At 41.6% G+C, this 27792-nt stretch overlaps 1 protein-coding gene across 1 annotated transcript in view; it reads left to right on the forward strand.

Annotated features, from left to right (window-relative positions):
• Nucleotides 1–27792, forward strand: part of RHEBL1 (RHEB like 1) — a 918240-nt gene that overhangs the window by 442924 nt on the left and 447524 nt on the right. The window contains exon 5 of the mRNA XM_044083781.1: nt 9419–9475. Within this exon, the coding sequence (XP_043939716.1) occupies nt 9419–9475 (57 nt within the window). The remainder of the gene's footprint in view (nt 1–9418; nt 9476–27792) is intronic.

The following is a 27792-nucleotide window of genomic DNA, read 5'->3' on the forward strand; positions in this document are numbered from 1 at the left end:
AACGGTACAGACAGTGAAACTTGGAAGAAAGGGCAACCAGAAAGAGGCACAGATTGCAGGTAGATCACTATCAGACAACCAAAAACAAACGTAGATACTACTGTTAAGTGAAAACAAACTCTTCCACTGCTATTGAACCAGACTTTGCAAATGATTCACTGTTTAATAAAAGAAACCATTAGCGCTTTCGTCTCAGTTATGACTCCACAAGACTTCATCAGAAACTGTGTAACAGAGGAAACCAGGATTTAAAACCTTCTGAAGGTCACATGATCAAATTACACCAAAACAATTAAAAGAAACATGCTCATTTTTAAAGTCAAGTATATACAAATTTAATTTTTTTAAACAATGCAAGACCTTCTGGTTAATTAAGTGTCTAGAACACTTTTCAAAATGTTTAAGGTGAATGTGAAATATTAAATGAATGTTAAAAAATACATGATGATTAAAGTTAGTTGGCTTTGAGTTTATGTACACAAGAAATGGAAATATAACCCCATTCAAGGCTGGTGAACTGGCTGAATTCAAACGCAATTTCCAAATTAGTTCTTTCTTTTCTAGAGTTAGACCCTATGGGCCTCCCCTGGGATGCATGGGCAATTGCTCCAGAATGACCGATTTAAACTGGTGATGTGTATGTACTGTTATGTATTTAAAAAGTGCATTAGTTTCACACTTGGTTCTAATTTCGTAAAGATATTCATAGACCCTCTGTTTAAGCATCTGTTTAGTCTTGCCAATGTAAAAAAACTCTTACACTACTGGCAAAGGGCCAGATAGACTACTCTTTCATTGCACAACTGTAGTTACCTTTTATAGTAACAGTGAAGCCATTGATTTTTACTTTGGTGCAAAAAAACATATTTTTACAATAGTTGCAAGCCCCGCACTTTTGCATGCCTTCCCATTTACATATTAAATGGTGTGAAAGTTTGCCAGACAATTCAGATAATTGCTTAAAACTGGTGCCTTTTCTAAAAATTATTAGCTTGTCCCCCACCTTGTTGATATCATTATTATTATTAAAAATACACCAGTTTTTCCTTAAGGTCCACCTGAATATTTCAAGATAGGTTGAGTATGATGTGATAAAACTACACCTGTAGGTGTTTGTCTCAGACTGGCCTGCAAGAGGCTGTTCAAGGAAAATCTCTGTACCACAGTTGTCCAGAGTTTTACTTCATAGAATAGGTCTAAAATGGTGGTTTTGTTTTTCTGTGCTATTTCTTCCCAAATGTTAACAGCAATGGGGTATCCTCTTTTGAGGAACATTTCCTTGAGTAGGGTGCATTCACTAATGGAATCCTCATATAAAGTGGTCACGTGTGCGCACGAACAAATTTGCCCTTTTAAGTTCTGCTTTTTTCTCTGAGGTTGGGTGGGACCTGGTGTAGTGTTTAGGAGTTGGAATAAATGGGTTTCCTGAATATCTTTTGAAAGTAGTCCCTTGTTCAGCAGTCCCTTGTTCAGCCCATCTTTTTCAAGTAAGACATCCAAGTGCCCACGGTATGGGTAAAAGCCAAAAAACTGGTCAGGTTAAGGTATTCAAGAAAAACTGGAATTTAACCCACACCATCATTCCATGCCATAAAAATGTCAAGGTATTTGATATAAAGGCACCATGAGTCCCTTGAAAGGATTGAAAATCAAACCTCTCCTCCTATTCCACCATGACGATGTTGGCATGTAAGGAACCACATGCTGACCCCATGGCTGCCCCCTTTTTTGTAAAAAGTATTGGTTGTCAAAAACAGTATAATTATTGTGCAGTATGAGATGCAGCAATTTAGTAAAAAGATTGCTATTATCTTGGGAACATTTTGTATGATAATTTAAAAATTCTTTGAACCATTGTAAACCAGTGTGGTGGTGGTGGGGGGGGGGGGGGCGACTGTGAAAAGGTCCTTGACATCAGTTGTAGGAAAAAAACATGTCATCTTTGAATTGTAAAGCATCACACTTCCTAAGGAATTCCTACGAATCCTTGCATGGTCGATGTTCTGGACTACCCCTTTTAAATGGTGGTCTAGAAATTCAGCCAATGGAGCCTTGCAGTTGCCTAGCATCTACAATAGGCCTGGTATGGTAGGCACTACTGGATGCTTGATGTTTTATATTCAAGTTGGTCGAGGGTAATTTGGCTTTGTATAAACATGTCTTGTAAAGCATCAGAAATCCTGGACTATGCGATGGTAAGTTCATTTTGGACACCTACTCATAGGTATCTTCAAATAAAATGTACATTTTCCAGTATATTGCAAGTGGTGTATATGGACAAAACCCCATGGGTTGCATCATCTGGACATTAGATGTTCAAAGGTTTGTATCAAATCCAACTCAAATTTGTTCAAGTTGGATTTTTCTGGAGAGGACCACACAAGTCAAAATGATCCACCGATGAGACCTCTTGTGGATGCTAGGCGATCGATCATGGCCCCCATGGCTAAATTTCTAGACCACCATTTAAAAGGGGTGGTCCAGAATATAGACTACCTATGCAAGGATTCATCGGAGTTCCTTGGGAAGTGTGATACTTTACAAGTCAAAGATGACATGTTTTTTCCTACCATTGATGTCAAGGACCTTTTCACAGTTATCTCCCACCACACTAGTTTACAGTGGTTCGCAGAATTTTTAAATGAGCAAACAGAATTTTCCCAAGATAATCAGTCTTTTTACTGAATTGTGACATCTAGTACTAGACAATAGTATTGTTTTTGACCGCCAGTACTTTTTACAAAAGGGGGGGGGGGTAGCCATGCGGTCAGCATGAGGTCCCTTATATGCCAGCGTCGTCAAGGTGAAATGGGAGGAGAAATTCGTCTTTAACGGTCCTTTCAGGGACTCTTTGTACTTTTAATATCAGATACCTTGACGATATTTTTGTGGCATGGAAGGACGGTGTGGGTCAAATTCCAGTTTTTCTTGAATACATTAACACAACCAGTTTTTTGGATTTTACCCATACCATTGGCACTGACCATATGTCATACTTGGATGTCTTACTTGAAAAAGATGGGCTGAACCCACTTATTCCAAATCCTTCTTGCACCATACCAGCTCCCATCCAACCTCACAGAAAAAGGCAGCTCTTAAAGGGCAATTTGTGCCGCAAACATGGCCACTTTATGTGAGGATTTCATTAGTGAATGCAGAGGATACCGCAATGTTTTTAGACAAAACCATTTTAGACCTATTCTATCAAGTAAAACTCTGGAGAACTGTGGTACAGAGAGTTTCCTTGAACAACCCCTTGTAGGGCACTCTGGGGCACATACTTACAGGAGTAAGTTTCATCACATCATACTCGACCGATCATGAGCTATTCAGGTGGACATTAAGGAAAAACTGGTACATTTTAATGGTAATGATATCTTCAACAAGGTTGGGGACAAAGCTAATTACTTTTAGGAAAGGCACTAGTTTTAAGCAATTATTTGAATCATCTGGCAAACATTCACACTATTAATATATAAATGGAAAGGCACGCTAAAGTACAGTGCTTGCAACTGTTGTAAAAATATTTTTGTTGCGCCAAAGAAAATCGGTGATTTCTCTGTTACAATAAAAAGTAACTACAGTTGTACTACGAAAAGGAGTACTTTGCCAATCTTGTAACAGTTTTTACGTTGGCAAGACTGAATGGATACTCAGAGAGTCTATGAATATCTTTATGAAATTAGAACCAAGTGTGAAACTAATGCACTTTTTTTTAAACACCTAACAGTACACCCAGATCGCCAGCTTAAATTTGTCATTCTGGAGCAATTGCCCATGCATCCCAGGGGAGGCCCATGGGGTCTAACACTAGAAAAGAAAGAATTTACTTGCCAGTTGCATTTAACTCTGCTAGTCCACCAGGCTTGACTGCGGTCATTTCTGTTTCTTGTTTACTTAAACTCAAACCCAACCAACGTTAATCATGTATTTTTTAACAATCATTTAATACTTCACATTCACCTTATACATTTTGAAAAATGTTTAGCCACTTTTAATTACCCAGAAGGTCTTGCAGCGTTTAAATTCTTTTTTTTTTAAATGTGCATATACTTTACTTTAAAAGTGAGTATGTTTCTTTTAATTTTTTGGCATAATTCAGTTGTGTGACCTTCAGAAAGTTTTAAATCCTGGATGTTCTTCATGTTTCACTGTTGCAGTCATTACATTTGGGTTGTCTGCCTGCAGGTAACCCTCAGCCAGCCTGAATACCAGAGTCTTGGATTCTTGCGTCAGATGCTGTCTCTTCTTCGGGTCGTCAGGGGTATAAAACATGCAGCCGACGCCATTACATCAGTCTTTCTTGCCGTGCATCGCCCGAAGCATAAGCAGTTCGAAAGTGCCGGTCATCAGACTCCTGAAATTTTCGTTTTCGAGTTTCAGAACCGAAGTCTTCAAGAAAAGATAAGTACCCCGTTGTGGATCTTTTTTCTTGTTCCAACCGATGTCAGTAAAAGTTAACAATTGTCTTACCTGTGGAAAGCAAATACCTCATAAAGATTTTCATTCATACTGCATTCCCTGCTTAGGCCCAGACCACGACGTCCTGCGCTGTCGGTTTTGTGCCTTGTTCAACCCCCAAGCTATTTGTCGTCTGGCTATCTTTGCAGCAAATTATTTTGGTACTCGGTGTCAGTACTCCAAAATGGCTTAGTTAAGCCATCTGACTACCGATCTTCCGAAAAAACGTAAAGATAAAGACAGAGACAGACCGCATAGGTCTAAAACTGCCAACGATGCTTCCATTAAGCTAGTCACCAGTCCACCGGTACTCAGTGAGGTGCTTTTGTAGCCCCTGATACCTGCTACTTCAGATTTGCCGGCCTCTACTCTGCTGCAAGATGCTTCTTCGACTATGGAACCGGCGGATGTCTCTAGCTTGGATGGGTCCGGAGCCACTGTGCAGGCACCGGCTTCTGAGGGTGCATTCAGGCCTACAGACTTGCATTTTAAACCGATGCCATCTTCTTCATCCAGGCCTAAAGCTCACACCACGCCTAGAAAACCGACGTCCACACTTCCAAATATTCCTCAGATTTTACAATATCTGTCAGTCTTGCAGGGCCTTATAGCTGGTCGTAATGCTGTATAAATCCGTCCTCCCAACCATAGCTTTAGGAATCTACCCAAATGTAATGACTGCAACAGTGAAACACTAAGAACATAGTACAGTTGTGTACACTTGCCATAAATGTAGATGTTCGAGTGTATTCACTGTTGCAGTCCTGGTTACCCTCCCTCCAGCCCCCTGATGTCCTTCAAGGATGCATCTGCAGTCCTAACATATGGGTTGTCCTGCCTCAGGCAGCCCTTTGGTCGGCCGGATTCCAAAGTCTGGGTCTGGCCTCGGCTGATGTCGCACTTCACCCGACGTCATAGCTGCTGTGGTATAAAGGCATCAGCCGACGCCATTTTCCTCAGTCTTTCTTGCCGCGCGGCTCTACTTTCTTTTACTATGCCTAAAAGAATTTTTGGTGTATTTGCTTTTGGTTGGAGGTATATTTTTGGGTTTTTAATTTTAGTTGCTCCCCATTTGGGGGGCACCTGTCATCTGGATCAAGAAAAACTGACGTAATGGCGTCAGCTGCATGTTTTATACCCCTGACGATCTGATGTCATGGAAGAAGGGACAGCAACCGACGCAGGACCCAAGACTTAGTTAATCAGGCCGTCTGAAGGCAACCTGCCAGCAGAGTACCTAAATGTAATGACTGCAACAGTGAATACACTCAAGCATCTACATTTATGGTAAGTGTACACAACTGCACTTTTCGGAAGTCTTAGAATTTCCCCAGGACACTCAGGGTTAGTCTTCCCCCAGAGGCAGAGGGGGATATGACAGACTAGATCCGAAGAGCCAGGGGTCTCGATTTATTCTCTGATAGACCCTTTTAGTAATCCTGAGGGATTGCCCGACTGCTCATGTTTGGAGGCAGTCGAGGGCATCTGCCTCTGCACCCAACAGCCTGGGAATCCATCACAAACGATTGTTGGGTGCTGCAAATCATATCCAGAGGTTACTCTATGCCCTTTCTCCTCCCTCCCTCTTCGCCAAAACACCTCCCAGGTGTTCCACCTGGTCAGCAGGAGGAGGAAGCAGATGTAGAAATCGCCAGGCTGCTCTGAGTCATCCAACCTGTTTCCCCCAGATCTCTCCAGATCAGGCGTTTATTCCAGATTCTTTTTGGTGCCAAAAAAGACGGGGAACTTCAGACCCATTCTGGATCTTTCTATCCTTGAACCTGTCCATTGCCAAGACAAAGTTTCATATGGTTATCCTTCAGTCCATTCTGCCTTTCCTGCAGATGAATGACTGGATATGCTCAGTGGACCTTCAGGATGCATACTCTCATATCAAGGTGAACAGATGCTCCCAATGGTTCATACATTTCCGGCTGTGAGCCAGTCATTTTCAGTTGAGAGTGCTCCCCTTTGGACTCACCCCCCCGGTGTTTACTGAAGTGATGGCGGTAGTGGCAGCTCTCCTGCGACTGCAGGGATTTCAGGTCTTTCCCTACATAGAAGATTGGCTTCTTTCCCACTCCCTCCAAGCATCAATTGTTTCAGGCCAGGGCTTACTTTCTCCATCTAGCCCCATCCCTGGGCATTACGATAAATCTTGCCACGTCACAACTTGCACCTGTTCAGACATTGGACTTCATCGGGGCTCAGTTGGTTACTAGACAGGGCAGGTTGTTTCTGCCCCTGAGCAGGTTATTATCGCTTCATCACATGCTTTGCTCTACAGACCCAGCTTCCACTGGCAGGTATGCGTCTTCTGGCGTTGGGGTCCATGGCAGTCATGATCACCCTTCTCCAAATTGCACATTTCCACATGAGGGTTCTTCAGTGGACCTTGGTGGTTCAATGGTCCCTTCTCTATCTCCCCTTGTCTTGAGTTTGCCGGGACTCTCTCCTGTGGTGGCTCCAGTCTCTGGACCTTTTTCTGGGCTGCCCTTTTGTTCTTCCTTGCCCCGTGATCACTGTGACCGCAGATGCCTCCCTGCTCGGATGGGGAGGTATTGCATGGGAAGGACAGTCCAAAGCACGTGGTCTTCCCTGTAGACCAGTCTGCATATTAATGCCCTGGAGATGAGGGGAGTGCTATTGGTGTTGCAAGCTCTTCACGTCTTTCTCCCTACTGGGACGATTTTCATCCACGTGGACAGTATGTCCGTGATCTGGTACATCAACAAACAGGGGAGAACCACATCTTACCCCCCTTGCTGCGAGGCCATGCGATTGTAGGAGTTGCTGAACTCCTCCAACCTTTTTCTGGTGGCAGCGCACATTCCGGAGAAGTCCAACATTCTAGTGGACAAGTTCAGCAGATCTGTTCTGATGCCGTATGAGTGGTCTCTGAATCCGTCAGTAGCAGACAGGATATTCTTAAGGTGGGGTAGTCCTTGCTGCGAGCTCTTTGCCTTTGCTTCCATTGTGAAGTCCAGTGAGTGTTTCTCATTTGGGAAAACCCGTTTGTAAAGTTACTCTAGTTCACTGGATTTCTGAGTGTATTTATTTGGCCTGTTGGTCCAAAGGTTTGTCTCCACCGGTCCCTGTCCTGGCGCATTCCACCAGATCAGTGTCTAATTTTGCGTTTTTTTTTTTAGTCCAGGGTTCTTGTTGATGATATTTGTTCTGCTGCTACCTGCTGGTCTTCGCATACCTTTATCTCCCATTACAAATTGGATGATATTTCTAGGGAGCAGAGCATCCTTTGGCTCAGCTGTGCTTTGAAATATCCTTCCATGAGGACCTCCCAGGGTTATAGTAGCTAGTGACCCTGTCCCACAGGTTGAAGATCAAATTAAAACAACTTCAGTTAAACAAGTTATGTACTTACCATAACGTTCCATCTGAGTTGTTGCTTTTCAGTTGTCTTCAACTGTCCCGCCCTCCTTCCCTTTGCCCTTTTTTTTTTTCCTTTGGGCTGTGTAGTGGACTGGATAGAAGAAGCCATTGGCTTTCCTGGCTTCAGCGGAACCTTTGTGTCTGTTGCTGCCTTGGTTGGTTAGGGATAAAAATGCTGTAATGGGATTGGTGCTGTTTTGCAATAAACTCTATCTGAGGGGAGGGAGAGGGGGGTCATTTTGGGTAGGGGAGGAACTTGAATTTTGGATATGATGCTGGAGTGTATGGCCTAGTCTGATCCATGCTGGATCTGAGTCCCACACGTTGACGACAAATGAAAAGCAACAACTGAGATGGAACATTATGGTAAATACATAACTTGTTTTTTCAGATCTTTGGATCGGGTGTTAATTTCTTGAGAAGGTAAATAGAAGAGAGAGTCTTTGTCAAAACAGGCTATTTCCAAATGGTTGTCTAAGGCTGTTGGCTTTTGTTATAGTCACCAAAACAAAGCTCTTCAGGCAATGTCAGTGACCCTTCTACCAGGGCCTTGGCGTCATCTGTGCCTTTTTGGAAAAGGCTAGATTCCAGAAGTATTGTAAAGCTGCAACTTGTTTCTCTGTACATAGTTTTGCAAAGCATTGTAAGCAAGATTCATTCTGTAGGTATAGATCAGGCTTTGCAAGGACCATTCTCCAAGGACTCCTAGACTCTTGTCCTTCCACTTCTTAGATGTAGTAAGCTAGTGTAATCTACCCATATAGCTAAGGCTACTGCAGTAGTGATCAGTATGATGAAAGTAGTCAGTTATATAAGCAAACTTACCATAACAGTAACGTTAAAATGATCACTGTTGCAGTAACTGCTCAGTCCTTCCAGCCCTGGTTTTTGGTGTTATGCCAGTTTTTATTTTTTTTTTGCGGGGGGGGGGGGGGTATTCCTAGCATTGTCCTTTCAGGGAAGTTGTCAGCTCAGATGCTGAAGTTCACAACTGTTGGACAGTTTGGGGAGTCAGTCCCTGAATTAATGAAGGGAGTCAGCTCATGAATATGTCTAGTGATTGGTGTAAGCAGTTTTATGAATGCCTATTCCACCTTTGAGCATACATTTGGATGACGTGCTGATTGCCCTACTTCTTATTTGTCATGTGCCTATCACAATTTTTGTACTCATGGTGTTACCAAAATCTGTATGTTATTCAGTAACTTTACCTTGCAAACTGAGACAAAAAAAAATGAGAGTGCTGAAACTGTCTTTGTGCAGAATCTAGAACATGACAGAATTCTATCTGTATGTGATAGTTATTTTATACTACTGTTATATTCCAGTTATAAGTAGAGTCCCAACTTTTTGACATTTATACCTGTAATTATTATCACTTAATATTATTACAATTTGAGAGGAGTGCATGCTTGTTTAGAAATATTTTATAGGGCTGTACCTCCACCTCTAATTATTTGTAGACCGTCTTACAGATTTTGAGAGATAAAGCCCATGATTGTTGGCTGGGTGTGCCTTTAAACTCTGTTCCTACCTCTAACATCTTTCTTTTTTTTTTTTCCTGTAGTTTTGAAGTGGTGCAGGTGATTCATGACAAATTACTGGACATGGTGGGGAAAGTGCAGTAAGTATCTAGATAAGAATTTATCCTGTGTTGTCTTTGTTATAGTATATTTAAATTATATTCTTGGCCATTAAGCAACTGGATTGCTTCAGTGAAAGAAAACTGCTTGTGGTGATAGATGCCGCAAGTGGTGCTTGGTCGAAGTAGAAGTTAACTTCAGCAGTCTGGTAATATGTTTTGCAGGTAAATTGGCATAGTATTGGTTTGTGTAGTTGGTTACAATTTTATTCATATTTTTTTTCAGGATGTTTAATTCAGCTTCAGTTCTCTGCTGCTATGTGATGGCAGTTTTGTAGTGCATGGAGTGCCATGATTACACATCAGTATCAGCAGACAGGTAAACTAGCTAAGCAAAACCCGATCTTAACAATTATTTAAGCCCCTACACCCCCAAGCACTGTTAAGATCGAGTCTTGAGTCTTGCACTATTCACTAAGAAGTGATAGTGCCAGCTAGCAAACCACAATGGCAGAACTCAAAAAACAGCTTTGTTTCTGCATGCATGCTATCGGTGACTGTGTCACAATATTGCCCTTGACATATGTTGCCATCCATTTGGCAGCACTTGCTGTTTTACCAGATTTCAAAGCCAGCAAAACACTTTGTGTGCTCTCCCCCCTTTTTTTCTGTTAGTAGTAGTAGAGGGTCAGATAAAGATCCTGACTTAGTATTATGTATTCTTGCCATGGATGCCAAGATTCGCTTCTTTTGCTCAGGAGAATTTCTTAGTAACCATGTCTCACACAAGTAATGTGGTTACAATCGGAGACCCACTCATAATCCTTTGTATAGTCATCTTGCTTGAACTAGAAGTAAACTGCTAAACTGAAAGGGAAATGCACTATTTTCTTCAGCAAAAACACTGAATCTAGTTCATTGACAAAGAAAGTCACACTAGTGGTGGTAATGTTTCATTAAAGAGAGGCCTTTTGCGAGGTGCTGTCCCTGGTTATGTAGACCCATTTGATCACTCAGTGAGATATTAATCAAAACATGACATAAAAGGGTATGCTTATGTCAAAAAAGAAAGAGTGAAATTACCGCAACCCGAACATTTTCTTTTCTCAAAGGGATTATTTTCCTGTGCCCCTGTGCTTCTCGCATCCTTATAATTTTAAATAATTTTCTTGGGTGGCAAAAGCCAGGGTACCTTTTTGGCTAGGCTTGTATAGGCCCTAGGGCCAGTAGCCTAGTACATACCTATGAAAGGTTACATGACCCTTATAAGGTCTAGAACCTGTTTTGGTACATCATTACAGGATTAACATGTGATCTGTTGGAATGTGTGCTGGAGGTAGATTTCTATCCTTAGCTAGATTTTACGAAGTCTGATGTCCTTCAGTGCATAAAATTGCAGCCTTGATATAAGAGGACAGTCGTCATGCTTACTTCATTTCTTTTTGCTGCCTGAAGTGGACAGCAGTTCTGCTAACTTCACAGTGTCTTTGGCTTTCACAGCATAATTGGCAAAAGTGTTAATATCAAAATGTTTCTTCAGCTTAAGTGCCAATGTTCTTCAGTAGATCGCTGTTGCAGTACTCCTTATGAATGGGATGTATCCTGCCAAGGATTCCTTACATCTGGCCAGTCTACAAAGTTTAAGGCACCTTAGAGGGGACATTTTTTTGCTGCACTATAGCCATGGCCTTACTTGACTGCAATCACATCCAGTAAGGTCTTGCACCAAGGAGCTAAAGAATAAAACATTTATACTATTAACCAGTTTAGATCTTTATTAATTTAACTGTTAAGGTATCACTTCATGCTTCCACCTTGTTAAAAATTGAGATTTACATGTGCAAAGTGTGTTGGTATGCAGTGTTTGCCTTCATATGTTTTTACTCCACTGGTCGTTTTGCAAAAAATAACCTTTGCAGTGTCCCTGGATTTGTATTTGTACATACAAACCACATTGCTATATTTCCCCTTCCTTTTTCTTGTGTCCAGAAGTCACTTATAACAAAGTAAATTTTTTATTGATTTTTTTTAAAATAAAGGACATCAAGGTTAACTTACCTTGAATCAGATAATGGATGCCACTGCAAAGAATCACTGTTGAAATATTTGTGCATGGACAAAATCCCTTACTAAATCTATTTGCCAGCCTCCAGTTCAATTGGTGCTATGGCTTTAATATACTGGTGTGTTTGCTCATGCCTTCCAAATATCTCCTCCATTACATACCAGTTTTGCAGTGTAGTAACCACCCGACACGCCCATACATCTTTAGCCATCAGTATGCAGCTACTCCTGTTCATGTGAGTATGTGAATTCATTTTCAGACTTAAGGTGTGGAAGCTGCACTGAATAATTCTAGGTTCTTGTTCAGGTTTGACATGGTGCTTGCTTAGAGCTACTGTCATGTTAAGTCACTATGAATATGTTGCACTGCCACCTCTGATACCAGGGTAATGTTTTAATCTTTCTATTCCCGCACTGGACACTAGCAGTATCTGGTGCAAATACAACAGAAAAGTATGCAAGCGATACACCACCTAAGCATCATTTGCCATGCAGAATGTACAAGTATGCATACCAAATTTCTGTGTTTCCAAACATCAGTGTTACTACACTACTATTGAATAAAATGGACTGCACTCAGGCTGGGGGAAGGACAAGGGAGCCATGACATCACAGAATGGGTGGGTCATATTATTTTAGTTAGAATCAGATGATGGCTGTGGTGATGTCACTTTGGGGGAGGGAACTGATTAAAAAAAAAAAAGTACCTGCACTGCCTGGCCTCGATAATGTCAGTAATCGGGCGACTCCAGCAAGCTTTATTCAAACATGAGATAATCATTTTGTAAGTGAAACCATCACAGTATGAGAAGGTAGGCTTCTGTTACAGAAGTAAGGGGAATTATAAAAATTGTAAATGCTTTATTGTTGTTGCTTTACAGAGGACAATGTAAATAGGGAGGAAAAGGGCCGTGAAGTTCAGGAATACATTAGAGAAACCTGTTGTACTCCTTTAAACCCCGTTGTAATTGTAGGACTGTAACTATTGCATGAGCTGCAGGGGGACTAGCCATTGTCACTGAAGCAAGATTTTTGATGTCCTTAAATAATTCTTTTAGTTTGCTTCTAAGTAATGGTGATATTTTGCTGACTGTTGATGTCCATGATTTATATACTGTTATACCTTTGAATATAGGGTTGGAATGGATAACAAAGATGTTACATGGTTTGTTTTAACTAATAATCATATATATTTCAATGGAAAAAAAAATTAGAGGGAAGGGAGTAGCGGTGTGGTTCACCATGTACGGGAGCAGTGGCTAATATGGTCATGGCCTATTGGGAAAAACATTACGTTTTTAGTAGAAAGTTCAATGAGGCTATCAACTGTACGTCCGCTTTTTGGATGACATATTTATTATATGGAAACCTTTGAACGTCTTAAGAGAATTTTTAGACTATATAAATGAAATTACAAATTTTCTTTCTTTTACATATGAATTTAATAAAGATAGCATTTCTTACCTAGATGTACGTTTGATTAAAGACAGACAGGGAATGAGATACCATTTGAGTATATTTAGAAAGTAAACCTACTGAGCTTCCTTCATTATACTAGCTCCCACCCAGACTATCAAAAACTCTGTGGTTAAAGGACAACTGGTAAGGGCAGCCCATATGTTTTTTTTCAGATAATTTTATAGAGGAATGTAATAACTTAGTTAAATTTTTCCAGCAAAGAGGTTATCCAGATATGTTGAATGAACTAGAAGTACAAAATAAAAGAAATGGAGATCATTTTAAACAGATTTTGGTTAATGGGGTAAAATACAAAATTCATATATTGGTAATGAAAGTGACCATACGAACACCTCTACTGATTTGAAACTGAATTTTAGTATAGCCTTTGTTACTACTTACAGCTCAGAACATAACATTCTGAGGTGGATTTTAATGAAAAATTGGACTATACTAACTGAGGATCCCTTAATAAGAAGAAATGTGGGCCATTTTCCACCTATAATATGTAGGAGGGGTTTTAATTTTAAGAATTTATTAGAAAAAGGAAAAGGGAGTAATGGATTTAATAAACGTCATGTTGGAATGAGAAAATGCAGGTCATGTCATCATTGTTGTAAAATAATTGAAGGAAGAGAGTTTAATATCAGATGAAAAGAATATGGCTTAAGATATAATTACACCTGTGTTAGTAAGGTGTAATATATATTGCAATTTGCTTTTTTTGCCCATGTTTTTACGTGGGCAAAACAGATAGAAAATTAAACCAACATATTTATGAGCATGAATATAATATAAATAAACTGAATTTAAATAATGCCTTGGCAAAACACATTCAAGAACATATGGGACACTATTTCAAGTATATGACCATAGATAGTATCCAAGAGAAGAGAAGGGGTAGACCAACTGCTTTACAGCTTGGGGATAAAAAAAAAAATAATCTGGCAGTTAACTTTAAATGTTGACAGTTGGCTAAGTTTAAACGACCATTGATGTTCTTCGTGTTTCACTGTTGCAGTCATCACACTTGGGTTATCCTGCCAGGGGTAGGCCTCAGTCGACCCAAATACCAGCGGCTTAGTATTTTTGCATCGGTTGCTGTCGCTCCAGGACTGATATCAGGTCGTCAGTGGTATAAAAACAGGCAGTCTACACCATTACATTAGTCTTTCTTGCCGAGGAGCATGAAGCAGAAGCAGTTCGCACGAGTGCCGGTCAGCCATTACCTGAGTTTTCATTTCTGAAATTGAAGTCGAAGTCTTCTAAAGCTAAGTACCCCTTTGGGGATCTTTTTTCTTGCTCTAACCAATGTCAGAAAAAGTTAACAATTATTTCGCCTGTGGAAAGCAAATACCATACCGAGATTTCCATTCTTACTGCGTCACCTGTTTAGGCCCAGACCACAACGTCCCTCGCTGCCGGTTTTGTGCTTTGTTCAACACCCGAGCTATACGTCGTCGGGCCCTTATCGTAGCTAAATACTTTCGCTCTCGATCTCTGTATTCCGAAATGGCTTCGGTAAGCCATCCAACTACCGATCTTCCAAAAAAAGTAAGGATAAAGATAGAGACCGACCACGCAGGTCAAAAACTACTGACGACGCTTCCGTTAAGCTAGTTGCCAGTTCGTCAGGATTCGCAGCTCCTGATGCCTGCTTCGATGGATTCGCAGCCCGATACTGAGACCCATTTGGAGTCCGGTATGCCACGAGACTCTAATTTGACTACGGAACTTGCGGATGTCTCTACCTTGGATGGTCCGGAGCTGCTTTGCAGGTACTGGCTTCTGACGAAGTTCTTTGCACCGATATTCGGCACAAACTGACTACTTTCACATCTTCAGTTCTTTCTAAAACTACCAAGTTTCTAAGGCTCAGAGTACGAACTACGCCTACACAAACGTAGACCCAACCTCAAGTGCCTGCTTCCATGCCTCAGTCTCAGATGCTTAAAATGGCGGAAGACCTTATATTGATTAGGGGAAGCCAGCCTACCCCTGCTAAAAAAAAGAGACTTGTCCCCAGCAGCTTGATCTTGACCAAGAGTCCGACTACTCTGAGGTTTCTGATTATGAAGACATGCCCTTATCTGCTAATGAGGATTCAGATGCACAGCAATCCATTCCTTCTGCCTCTCCTCCAGAGGATTTTACTTTTGGTGAAACCCTACATACCTTGAGAGAGCATTTCCATTCGGAATGCCAGGATTATCCTCAATCCAAAAAGCGACTCAAGGAATTTTTAGATTTACCATAGCACAGACCCTTAGCTATTCCTCCTGTTCTGGATGTTGTGGATGATTTTATGGAATCCAGTCTAACTGCTGATACTCTACCTCCTGCTCCCAGGAAACTTGTCAGGTGCTACAGAGTCCTTGACTCACACAAATTTCTTGTCAGAAATCCTACTGCTGACCCAGAGGTAATCTCCCAAGGGCCTAAGGGAATAAAAGCAACCACAGCTAAGAATCCCACCCCATCGGACAGGGATTCCCGAGCTTTAGACAGATGGGGTAAAAAATCATACACCTCTGCAACTCTTGCCATTAGATCATTAAATTGTCCGTTACACATGCTGAAATACCAGCAACATACTATGGAACTTATTAAACAAAAACTATCTACCTTTGCTGAACGTGCATAAAATAAAGAATTACAGGAGCTTATGCATTCTGCAAGCTAAATTAGTAAGCATACCCTGCAATGTGGGTTTGACGCCCTAGAAGCAAGTCCTGCAGGGCAGCAGTCACAGGTTCTGTACTTATGCTTGGCTTAAGGAACAGACCTTGCCAGACCATGTCAAATCAAAATTATTGGACGCACCACTGAGCAAAGACATTCTGTTTGGCACCAAAGCAGAAGTTGTTTTAAAAAAGATGGAAGAAAAAGCTAAGTCTATGCAGACAGTTACAGATTTTTTGCAAGTCCAGCCTCCCAAGATTCAGTAGGCATTTACCGTCAAAACACTGGTCCTTTCCAGCCCCCTCAAGGCCACCTCAGACTAGACCTAGGGGAAGCAGACCCCCCCCCCCAGACAACAGTCTCAGAGTATGCAGAGATCTAAGCAGTAGAGTACCTCCACTTCTAAAACAGGGACTACTAAGACACCCCCTTATGGAAAGAATTCGCAATGACTTTTCAACTCCACCTCTTACCTCTGCCCACTTGCTTGCGCCCCTAGGAGGAAAACTTGCCTCCCATGCAAAAAGCTGGGCCTCCATCACTAACGGTCAATGGGTCCTCAACATAGTGTCCCAGGGGTACAGATTTTATTTCCACACACTGCCAACCCCAAAAGGGTTCCTAGATCTTCCTCCAAACCAGTGGGCAGAAGCACAGAACCAAGTTCATTCCCTGCTCTCCATGAGGGCAGTTCAGCCTGTTCCTGCAGACCAGATAGGCCAAGGTTTCTATTCCAAACTTTTCCTGGTACCCAGAAAAGAGGGCACCTGGTGTCCAGTCCTAGATCTATCCATTCTAAACACCTTCCTGGTGGTACCAAAATTCAAAATGCTCACCCTCCAGCAGCTTCTTCCCATGCTATCCAAAGATGCCTGGTTAGCCACTCTAGACCTAAAAGAGGCCTATCTGCACATTCCAGTCAGAGACTCTTGCAGGAAATGTCTACGTTTCAGGGCATGATCTATGCATTATAAGTTCTCTGCACTTCCCTTTGGCTTATCCACTGCTCACAGAGTTTTCACAAAATGCATGGCTCCAGCCATTGCTTTTTGCAGACAAATATTCAGATTTACCCCTCTTGGAAGACTGCCTGATTCAGGCAGACTGTCAGGAAAAGCTGTTACAGCACCTGACATTTGTAAAAGATCTATTGACCTCACTGGGGTACACTATCCAAACTAGTCCACAGTCAGAAAATTGTATTCCTGGGAGCAAGCCTGGACAGCATCACAGATGGCATACCTTACTCCAGAAAAACAAGCCTATCTGACAGGCTAGTTCTCTCAACTGGCCACCAGAACCCAGTTATCCACAAGGAAAATCCTGCAAGCTCATGGCCTCCTGCATGATGCTAACTCCATATGCCAGACTGCATATGAGGAAACTGCAATGGTACTTTAAAAAGCCTTTGGTGTCAACATTCTCAGGACCTGGAAACTGTTATACCTATAATACCTTGTCTAAGGAAAGATTTTTTTTGGTGGGCAGCAGCATGCAACCACAAGGGACTTCCCTTTTCACAACCCCACGCCGCCCAAACCTTAACCACAGGCTCATCAGACTATGCCTGGGCCGCACACCTGGACGGTAGGTGCATTCAGGGCCACTGGAGCCCAAATCAACCAAAAAGAGATGCTAGCTGTTCAGCATGCTCAGTAGCTTTCCCCTACTCTCTCCAGGGCCTCTTCTAATCAAAACAGACAACACCACAGGTATGAACCCACTCTTGCCCACTATGCAGGCTAGCCATGACCCTTTGGCACATGGCTTTAGCCATGCAGATTCACCTACTAGCACAATTCCTACCAGGTAGCCAAAACTCTCTGGCAGACAACTTAAGTAGAAATCTCCTAGACCCACACGAGTAGCAATTAAACCACAGCACCTTCAGCCTCGTAATTCATAAATAGGGTACCCTGAAGGTGGATCTATTTGCTTCCCACAACAACCACCAGCTCAGCAAATTCTGCACCAGAGAACCTCACAGCAAGGCCTGGATAGTGGATGCCCTATCCTTTCAGTGGGTAAACTTCTCAATCTATGCATTTCCTCCTCTACCTCTTCTTACAAGGGTGTTACTCAAAATAAGGGAAGAAAGACCAAGGGCAATTCTGATTGCCCCAGACTGGCCACACCAACACTGGTACCCACTATTGCGCAGCCTGTCACTGTTGCCTCCATGGTACCTCCCTCAGATTCCAATTCTCCTGATGCAGCAAAAGGGAGAGTTCTTGCATCCACAATTGCAGACCCTGAACCTGGTAGCCTGGCTTATTCCTTGACCTCTCCTCCAGTGGCCAGCCTATGTAAGCAAGTCCTGGATGTTGTACGTAAAGCCAGACGACCCAGCAGTAGAAAATCCTATGCTGACAAGTGGAAAAAGATATTCCTCATGGATACAGGATTAAGGAGCTGAACCAGCACAGCCCTCCTTACCTCTCATCCTGGATTTACCTGGCAGACCTGCTTCACAGGGGCCTATCCTTCTCTTCTGTTAAAATCCATGACTCTGCCATCTCTGTTTATTACAGCACAGAGCCACCTCTTTTTTTCACACCCCCTTACCAAGCAGTTCCTTAGAGGGGCTAATAACTTAAGGCCACCCAGAAGAACCCCTACCCCTGCTTGGGACCTTAACTTTGTGTTGGAAAAGCTCACTCTACCCCCCTTTTGAGCCTGCAGTTTCAGCAGAGTTAAAATTCCTCTCTTGGAAAACAGCCTTGCTTCTGGCCATCACTTCAGCTAGAAGAGTGTCTGAGCTACAAGTACTCATGTCTGTGGAACCCTTCATCATTTTCCATTTTGACAGGGTCTTCCTCAGGACTAACCCAAATTTCATGCCTAAAGTAGTGTCCAGTGTGGCTCTCAACCAATTTTTTCATTTGCCCACTGTTTTCCCTACACCTCAAAATAAGAGGGAAAGGATCCTGCACTCTTTGGATGTGCACAGACAGCTCAGATTCTACCTGGATAGGACTAAGTCCTTTAGGAAATCTGGCCAGTTACTAGTCAGCTTTGCAGCAGGGGCACAGGGCAAGGCCGTATCAAAACAAACCATTTCCAAATGGATAGCACACTGTATCCATTTCTGTTACAAACACCACGGGAAACTACCCCCACAGGGAGTCGGAACACATTCTGCTAGGGCAACTGCCACCTCTGCAGCTTTTCTCAGAGAGGTCCCTACCAGGGACATCCTGGAGGCTGCAACATGGAGTTCTGTTCACACCTTCACCAAGCATTACCACCTGCCTATCTTTTCCAAATCCAGGGCAGGATTTGCAACCGCAGTCCTGCAGGGAATTTTAGCCAGCCCCAACTCTTCTTGACTGACTCCACCCGTTATTCAGCTTTGGGAATCAACCCAAGTGTGATGACTGCGACAGTGAAACACAAAGAACGTAGTACAGTTGTGTACACTTACCATAAGTGTAGATGTTAGTGTATTCACAGTTGCAGTCCTGGATGTTCTTCGTGTTTCACTGTTGCAGTCATAACTGTGGGGTGCTCCTGCCGGCAGGCAGCCCGAGGTCGGCCAGAATCCCAAAGTCTGGGTCCGGCATCGGCTGTACAAGCTAGTACCCTGACGTCAGTACGCTCTGGTACATAGCCCTCAGCCGACGCCATCTTCTCCAGTCTTTCTTGCCGTGCGGTGGAAAGCAGCTCGCAAGTCGTTGGTTGGCGATTTTCGAACAGCGTATTTTGTTGTTGTCGGTCCAAAGTTCTTACTTCTCTTCTCAAAGCTAAGTACCCGTTAGAATCTTTTCTTGTTCCTCCGATGTCAGAAAAAGTTAATAATTGTATATCGTGTGGGAAACAAATACCTCATAAAGATTTCCACTTTTACTGTCTACCTTGCTTAGGCCCTGACCACGACGTTTCTTGTTGTCGGTTCTGTGCCAGGTTCAATTCTCGTACTATCAAGCGCAGGTACGATTGGGCTCTAAATTATTTTGGCAGACGCTTCAGTTATAGAATGTCGTCGGACACTACCGGAATTCAAAAGAAGCGCAAAGACAAAGACAGGCCTCCGAGGTCCAAACAGGACTCGTTGCAGCTGGAGTCAGCGTCCGGTTCGGCTGTCAGTGAGGCGCTTTTGCAGCCCCTGTCGTCCACCGCTTCTGAACCGATGGCCGATACGGACTCCCATGGGGAGCCATCAAGGCCTACTATTTTAACTGCTGCAGGACCTTCGGACGTCGCTCCCTCAGATGGGTCCAGAACCGCTGTGCAGGTACCGGCTTCTGAGGGGGTTTTCAGGCCTACTCACATCACTATTTCAAAGGCAAAGACAAAGACTCCTGTTAAGTCTAAAATTCCTGCCCAAGCTACTTCTGAATCTACTCCCAGGACACAGAAGCAATTATTAAAGATGGCTGAAGATTTACTTACCATGATTAGGGGTTCTCACCCCCCACCTGAAAAAAGGCCTCAACAGGATGTTCCTCTGGATTCCTCTGACCAGGCTTCTGTATCTTCTGTCTCTTCCTCTGATCAGGAGTATTCTTTTCCTCCTTATGAGGATTCGGATGCTTAGCGTTTTCGCTCCTAGAAACCAAAGAGCTTCTTCTTTCCATTTTTAAAAAAGTATGTAATAAAAAGATATGTATGTATATATATCTCATATGTATAAAAATATTTTATTTACCATGTTGGTTAAATATGGTCCAAGCCATAATTTTATATTTTAATTTAATTTTTACTTCCACATGGTGCTTTAATAACATATTACACAAGACAGTGCCAAATACTCAATTCCGTAACACGTACACTAAAGTGGTTCTTTATACCCTTAATCCATTAGATTTAACCTGCTTACAACACCCTTGAAAGAAGATGCCATATGAGGCCTCTTATTCTATAAAGAGTTATCACAAACGTTTAGATACATCCAAAATTACTCATTTTTCCAAAATTGGGTAAAAAGTGGTATCAATTCCTCAGATAGCTTTTATATTTTAAAATAATAGATATATTACATAAATCATTTAGACCAGGTGGAGAAAAGGCATTCAATAGCAACTGCCATTCTAATTCTTTTAGTTCAAGAAGTAGCGGTTGAGGGCCCCCTCTAACCCCTACTTTTACTCCATCAATCCCCATGAAAGAAAAACTATGTCCTATATTATCTAGAACATGTTTAGAAAGCGAAAGAGCGTTCCTTTTTTTATTTTTATTGCATAATTATGTTGGTACACGGTCCGTAGTCTAGTCCGTTTTCCAACATAAAATGCCGGACAACAGTTGCACAAAGCAATGTAAATAATGGACCTAGAATCACAGAGAAACTTTTGTTTGATGTAAAATTTTTCACCCCTAATCGTGAATGAATTCCCTGTTCTTAAGAGCCTACACCAATTGCAGAACCCACACTGAAATGTCCCAATCTGTCTAGACACTTCACAAGATGTATTTTCATTCTGCAATAGTTCCTTCAGGATCTTACCTCTTTTAAATATGAGAAGTCACCTAAAATATCAAAAGGTGACTATTGTTTGCAATAAACTCCCAGTTTTTCTTAACTATACTACATATGTTGTAGATGTGTTTATTGTAGGTTAAAATAAACCTGTTTTGAAATCCACCCTTGGGGACTAAACCCATGAACACCAAAGGACGTTCAATCAGAGGATTTTCTACATCTTCCCCAAGTCCACCACAAGCATTTTGAAGGTTACTCTTTATGGCACCCTGTAAGAGGTTGATAAAACCCTGTGTTTCTTTTAAATGAAACTTCATCAATAAGATTATCCAAGAAGTCAATAGGGTACCCCGATTTGGAACATATTCCTAAGTGCTACACTCTTCTTCAAAGTCAGTAAGAGTACTACACATGCGTGTCGCTCTCACTAATTGACCTTTGAAGATGGATTTCTTCTGGTTCAAGGGTGGTTACTGGAGAAGTGAAGAAAAGCATTACAATAAGTGCTTTTCCTAAATATCTTAGAACAAAACAGTTGTTGTATAAATCTTTAACCAGTTTCACATCCAAATATTGAAAATTATGGGTGAATGTCAAAAACGAACATGACTCATTCATGTAATTCACCAAATTTGTAGCCATATCAGAGTTCCCATCCAGGAGGACAAATGCATCATCTAAGAACCTAGTGTAGAATATAGAAGCCTCCTTAAAAGGAGGATATTCAAAAAGAAAGTTTTTTCCCAGTATGCTACCACTAGGTTCGCCACACTTCCCCCACATGGTGATCCCATAGCTATACCCCTTTTCTGGATATAATGCTCGTTGTTAAAGATGAAGAAATTAGATGACAAGATGATATCAAGTAAAGTAGTGACCACATATATCTCATCTCTTGGGGCTTTCATATCAATAAGCATGAGTTCCACCCACTCTACAGCTTCAAGATGTGGAATAGAGGTGTACAAATCAACCACATCAATGGTGAGGAAGCTGTAGGAAGGACAGAACGGGATGGTGTTGATAGCATTTAAGAAAATGTGAATCTCTACAGATTTGAGGAATATTATTGAGATATTTACGTAAAATGTGGTCAACTACTTTAGCACTAGGATGGGTAATACAACATCTCCCATCTACTAGTGCATGGGGGATCCTCTAAATTTTATGTATCTTAGGGATCCCAAACATGATGGGAACTCTGGGGAAGGCTATATTGATGTAATCAAACGTATCAATATCTATCTTCCCTTCAATGAATAAATCTCTCAGATAACCTTTTATTTTATTATATTGGCTTGTAGTCTCATTTACTGAAGACTTTTCATAAGCTGGGGTATCCAGAATTTTTTGCATTCTTGATACATAATCGGCCTTCTCTAAAATGACCAAACCGCCCCCTTTGTCTGGCTTAATGACTCTAATTGGTGAATTACACAAATTTTTCAAGCAACTTCTTTGTTCAGAAGTGATGTTACTATTAGCATCAAACCATTTTATTTTTTTAAACAAATGTCTCAGGTCCAATTCACAGGCATACTCAAATGTCTGCAAGGTAGGGTGGATACCCCAGCTTATGAAAAGTCTTCAGTAAATGAGACTACAAGCCAATATAATAAAATAAAAGGTTATCTGAGAGATTTATTCATTGAAGGGAAGATAGATATTGATACGTTTGATTACATCAATATAGCCTTCCCCAGAGTTCCCATCATGTTTGGGATCCCTAAGATACATAAAAATTTAGAGGATCCCCATGCACTAGTATGGGAGATGTTGTATTACCCATCCTAGTGCTAAAGTAGTTGACCACATTTTACGTAAATATCTCAATAATATTCCTCAAATCTGTAGAGATTCATGGGCTTTCTTAAATGCTATCAACACCATCCCGTTCTGTCCTTCCTACAGCTTCCTCACCATTGATGTGGTTGATTTGTACACCTCTATTCCACATCTTGAAGCTGTAGAGTGGGTGGAACTCATGCTTATTGATATGAAAGCCCCAAGAGATGAGATATATGTGGTCACTACTTTACTTGATATCATCTTGTCATCTAATTTCTTCATCTTTAACAACGAGCATTATATCCAGAAAAGGGGTATAGCTATGGGATCACCATGTGGGGGAAGTGTGGCGAACCTAGTGGTAGCATACTGGGAAAAGAACTTTCTTTTTGAATATCCTCCTTTTAAGGAGGCTTCTATATTCTACACTAGGTTCTTAGATGATGCATTTGTCCTCCTGGATGGGAACTCTGATATGGCTACAAATTTGGTGAATTACATGAATGAGTCATGTTCGTTTTTGACATTCACCCATAATTTTTCATCGAGTGAAGTCGAATATTTGGATGTGAAACTGGTTAAAGATTTATACAACAACTGTTTTTGTTCTAAGATATTTAGGAAAAGCACTTATTGTAATGCTTTTCTTCACTTCTCCAGTAACCACCCCTTGAAACAGAGAAATCCATCTTCAAAGGTCAATTAGTGAGAGCGAACATGTATGTGTAAACTCTTACTGACTTTGAAGAAGAGTGTAGCACCCTTAGGAATATGTTCCTAAATCGGGGGTACCCTATTGACTTCTTGGATAATCTTATTGATGAAGTTTCATTTAAAAGAAACACAGGGTTTTATCAACCTCTCTTACAGGGTGCCATAAAGAGTAACCTTCAAAATCCTACGGTGCTTGTGGTGGACTTGGGGGAAGATGTAGAAAATCCCCCTCTGATTGAACGTCCCTTTGGTGTTCATGGGTTTAGTCCCCCAAGGGTGGATTTCAAAAACAGGTTTATTTTAACCTACAATAAACACATCTACAACATATGTAGTATAGTTAAGAAAAACTGGGAGTTTATTGCAAACAATAGTCACCTTTTTGATATTTTAGGTGACTTCCCTGGGTTCATATTTAAAAGAGGTAAGAACCTGAAGGAACTATTGCAGAATGAAAATACATCTTGTGAAGTGTCTAGACAGATTGGGACATTTCAGTGTGGGTTCTGCAATTGGTGTAGGCTCTTAAGAACAGGGAATTCATTCACGATTAGGGAAAAAAAATTTTCAAAAAAAAAGTTTCTCTGTGATTCTAGGTCCATTATTTACATTGCTTTGTGCAACTGTTGTCCGGCATTTTATGTTGGAAAAAGCGACCCGTGAACTACGGACCGTGTGTACCAACATAAATTAATAATAAAAAAAAAAAAAAAGCGGACTTCTTTCTAAACATGTTCTAGATAATATAGGACATAGTTTTTCTTTCATGGGGATTGATGGAGTAAAAGTAGGTTAGAGGGGCCCCCCTGGGGCCTACTTTGAACTAAAAGAATTAGAATGGCAGTTGCTATTGAATGCCTTTTCTCCACCTGGTCTAAATGATTTATGTAATATATCTATTATTTTAAAATATAAAAGCTATCTGAGGAATTGATACCACTTTTTACCCAATTTTGGAAAAATGAGTAATTTTGGATGTATCTAAACGTTTGTGATAACTCTTTATAGAATAAGAGGCCTCATATGGCATCTTCTTTCAAGGGTGTTGTAAGCAGGTTAAATCTAATGGATTAAGGGTATAAAGAACCACTTTAGAATTGAGTATTTGGCACTGTCTTGTGTAATATGTTATTAAAGCACCATGTGGAAGTAAAAATTAAATTAAAATATAAAATTATTTCTTTCAAGGTTGGACCATATATTTAACCAACATGGTAAATAAAATATTTTTATACATATGAGATATATATACATACATATCTTTTTATTACATACTTTTTTAAAAATGGAAAAAGAAAAAATGTTTTATTTTTGTACAGGAAATGACATCATGTATTTTTTTGCATATAAAAGTCATTGGCGCCTTTTTTTAAATGTCTGAAGAAGCTCTTGGGTTTCTAGGAGCGAAAACGTTATTAAGGATTCGGATGCTGAGGACTCTCTGCCCTCTGCCTCTCCGCCTGAAGATTTCTCTTTTGGGGAAACCTTGCATGAGATGAGGGAACATTTTCATTGGGAGGGTCAGGAGTATTCTGCTTCCAAGAAGAGGCTTAGAGAATTCCTTCTTCTTCCTCAACATAGGCCTTTAGCTATCCCTCCTGTTCTTGACATTGTGGATGATGCTTTTTCTGAGGCTAATTTGAATCCTGATTCCATGCCTCCTGCTCCTTCTAAGCCTGATAGGTTTTATAGGGTTCCTGACTCTCATTTATTCTTATTTAAGAACCCTTCTGCGGATCCTGAAACTATTTCTCAGGGCTCTAAGGCTGCTAAGGTTGCTACTTCTAAGAATCCTATTCCCTCTGAGAAGGATTCTCGTGCTTTAGACAGGTGGGGAATAAAGGTATATACTTCTGCTACTCTGTCTGTAAGGGCTTTAAATTGCCAGTTTCATATGTTTAAGTATCAGCAATTTCTTTTGTCTGTTTTAAAGCAAAAGCTTGCTTCCCTTCCTGCATGTGCAGAGGATAAGGAACTTCAGGATGTATTGCATGCAACTGAACAAGTGAACAAACATAGTTTGCATTGTGGTTTTGATGCCTTGGATGCTTCTTGCAGGGCTGCAGCCTCTGGTACTGTTATCAGGAGACATGCTTGGCTTTGTGAACAAAGTTTACCTGAACAGGTTAAGGCTAAGTTATTAGATGCCCCTGTTCAACACGATGTTCTTTTTGGATCTAAAGCTGAGGAGGTTATTAAAGATGGAAGAAAAGGCAAAATCTATGCAAACTGTAAAAGATTTCTTGCAAGTTCAGCCTCCTAGATTTTCCAGGAATTGGCCCTCCAAAAAATTGGTCCTTTCCCACGTCTGACAGGCCTCAAAGTGGAAGATATAGACGCTCCAGAGGTCGTGGTCAAGCTCAGGCCTCTTACAGATCTAGACAATGGACTGCTTCTTCACCTAGAAGGGGAGAAGACAGATACCAATCTCAAAGAAAACAAACTTAATGACTCTTTCGGTTGGGCTACAGGACCCCTTCACCTGGATGCCCCTCTCGGAGGAAAACTGTCTCTTTTTTACAGAAATTGGACTCATATTACTCAGGACAGATGGGTATTGGACGTGATTTTAAAAGGCTACAAATTCCACTTTCATACTCTGCTGAGGGCTTACGGTTGGCCTGATCTGCCAAAACATCAATGGTCAGAGGCCTTAAATCAAGTGGATGCTCTTCTGGCCATGAGAGCCATAGAGCCTGTTCCACTCTCAGAGATGGGAAAAGGTTTTTATTCAAGACTGTTTCTGGTTCCAAGAAAACAAAGCTCATGGAGACCTATTCTGGACCTTTCTGTGTTAAACACCTTTTTGGAAATTCCAAAATTCAAGATGCTTACTCTGCAGCAACTAATTCCAATGCTCTCTCAGGACGCCTGGATGGTGACATTGGACTTAAAGGAAGCCTACTTACACATTCCCATCAGGCAGGAATGCAGGAAATTCCTCAGATTCAAGGCAGGTTCGAGACACTTTCAATTCTCTGTACTGCCCATTGGTTTATCTACTGCGCCCAGAGTCCTTTACCAAGTGCCTGGCACCAGTAGTGGCTTATTGCAGACTTCAGGGGATTCAGATTTACCCCTATTTGGACGACTGCCTTATTCAGGCAGACAGCAAGGATCTTCTACTTCAACATCTGGAATTTGTTCAACGTCTTCTCTTCCTTCTGGGATTCTTGGTGAACACAAAAAAGTCACATTTGATCCCTTCTCAACAAATGGTGTTCTTGTGAGCCCTCTTAAATACGACCTTACAAAGGGCCTTCCTCACTCCAGAACAACAATCACAGCTGGCTTCAATTTTCAACACCTTGGCAACTCTATCTCAGCTCACTGCAAGGAAATTCCTGCAGGCTCTGGGCTACATGGCTTCCTGCATTCTGTTGATTCCAAATGCAAGGCTTCATATGAGAAAGCTTCAATGGTATCTGAAAAGTGTATGGTCACAGCATTACCACGATCTGGACATTCTGATTCCTCTGATCCCCTGCCTCCAGAAGGAGTTCCTCTGGTGGTCCAGGGTGTATGCTTTAAACGAAGGAAAGCCTTTTCGTCTACCTCAACCTTCTCAAATCATAACCACGGACGCCTCGGATTATGCTTGGGGAGCACACTTTCTAGACAGTTGCCAGCAGGGAATCTGGACAAAGGACCATCTTCACTGGCACATCAATCTGAAGGAAATGTTGGCAGTTCAAAATGCTCTTCTAGCCTTCAAGAACTTTTTGCAACCAGGGCCTCTGCTAATTCGCATAGACAACACCACAGTCATGTGGTACATAAACAAGCAGGGGGGTTCTCATTCGTACCCCCTTTGCAGACTAGCTATGGCTTTATGGGACACAGCTCTAAATCTGAATCTACATCTCCAGGCTCAATTCATTCCAGGAGAACAGAATCTCTTAGCAGACAGCCTGAGCAGAAACATTTCAGATCCTCACGAATGGATGCTAGACACCAACTTATTCAACAGGATTACTGCAGTTTGGGGATGTCCCCAGATAGATCTGTTTGCATCCCATCTCAATCATCAGCTGCCTCGCTTTTGCACCAGGTCCTTCCACAAAACAGCTTGGAAAGTGGATGCCCTGTCCTTCAGCTGGAGAAGCCTTTCGGGATATGCCTTCCCTCCTCTTCCTCTACTACCTCGGGTATTACTGAAGATAAAACAGGACAAGCCCAAGTTCCTCATCTTGATTGCTCCAAATTGGCCTCGACAGTTTTGGTATCCAAC

The sequence above is a fragment of the Protopterus annectens genome, chromosome 9.part0 (genome assembly GCF_019279795.1).
Source record: "Protopterus annectens isolate FY-2018-M chromosome 9.part0, PAN1.0, whole genome shotgun sequence".
NCBI classification, from domain to species: domain Eukaryota; kingdom Metazoa; phylum Chordata; order Ceratodontiformes; family Protopteridae; genus Protopterus; species Protopterus annectens.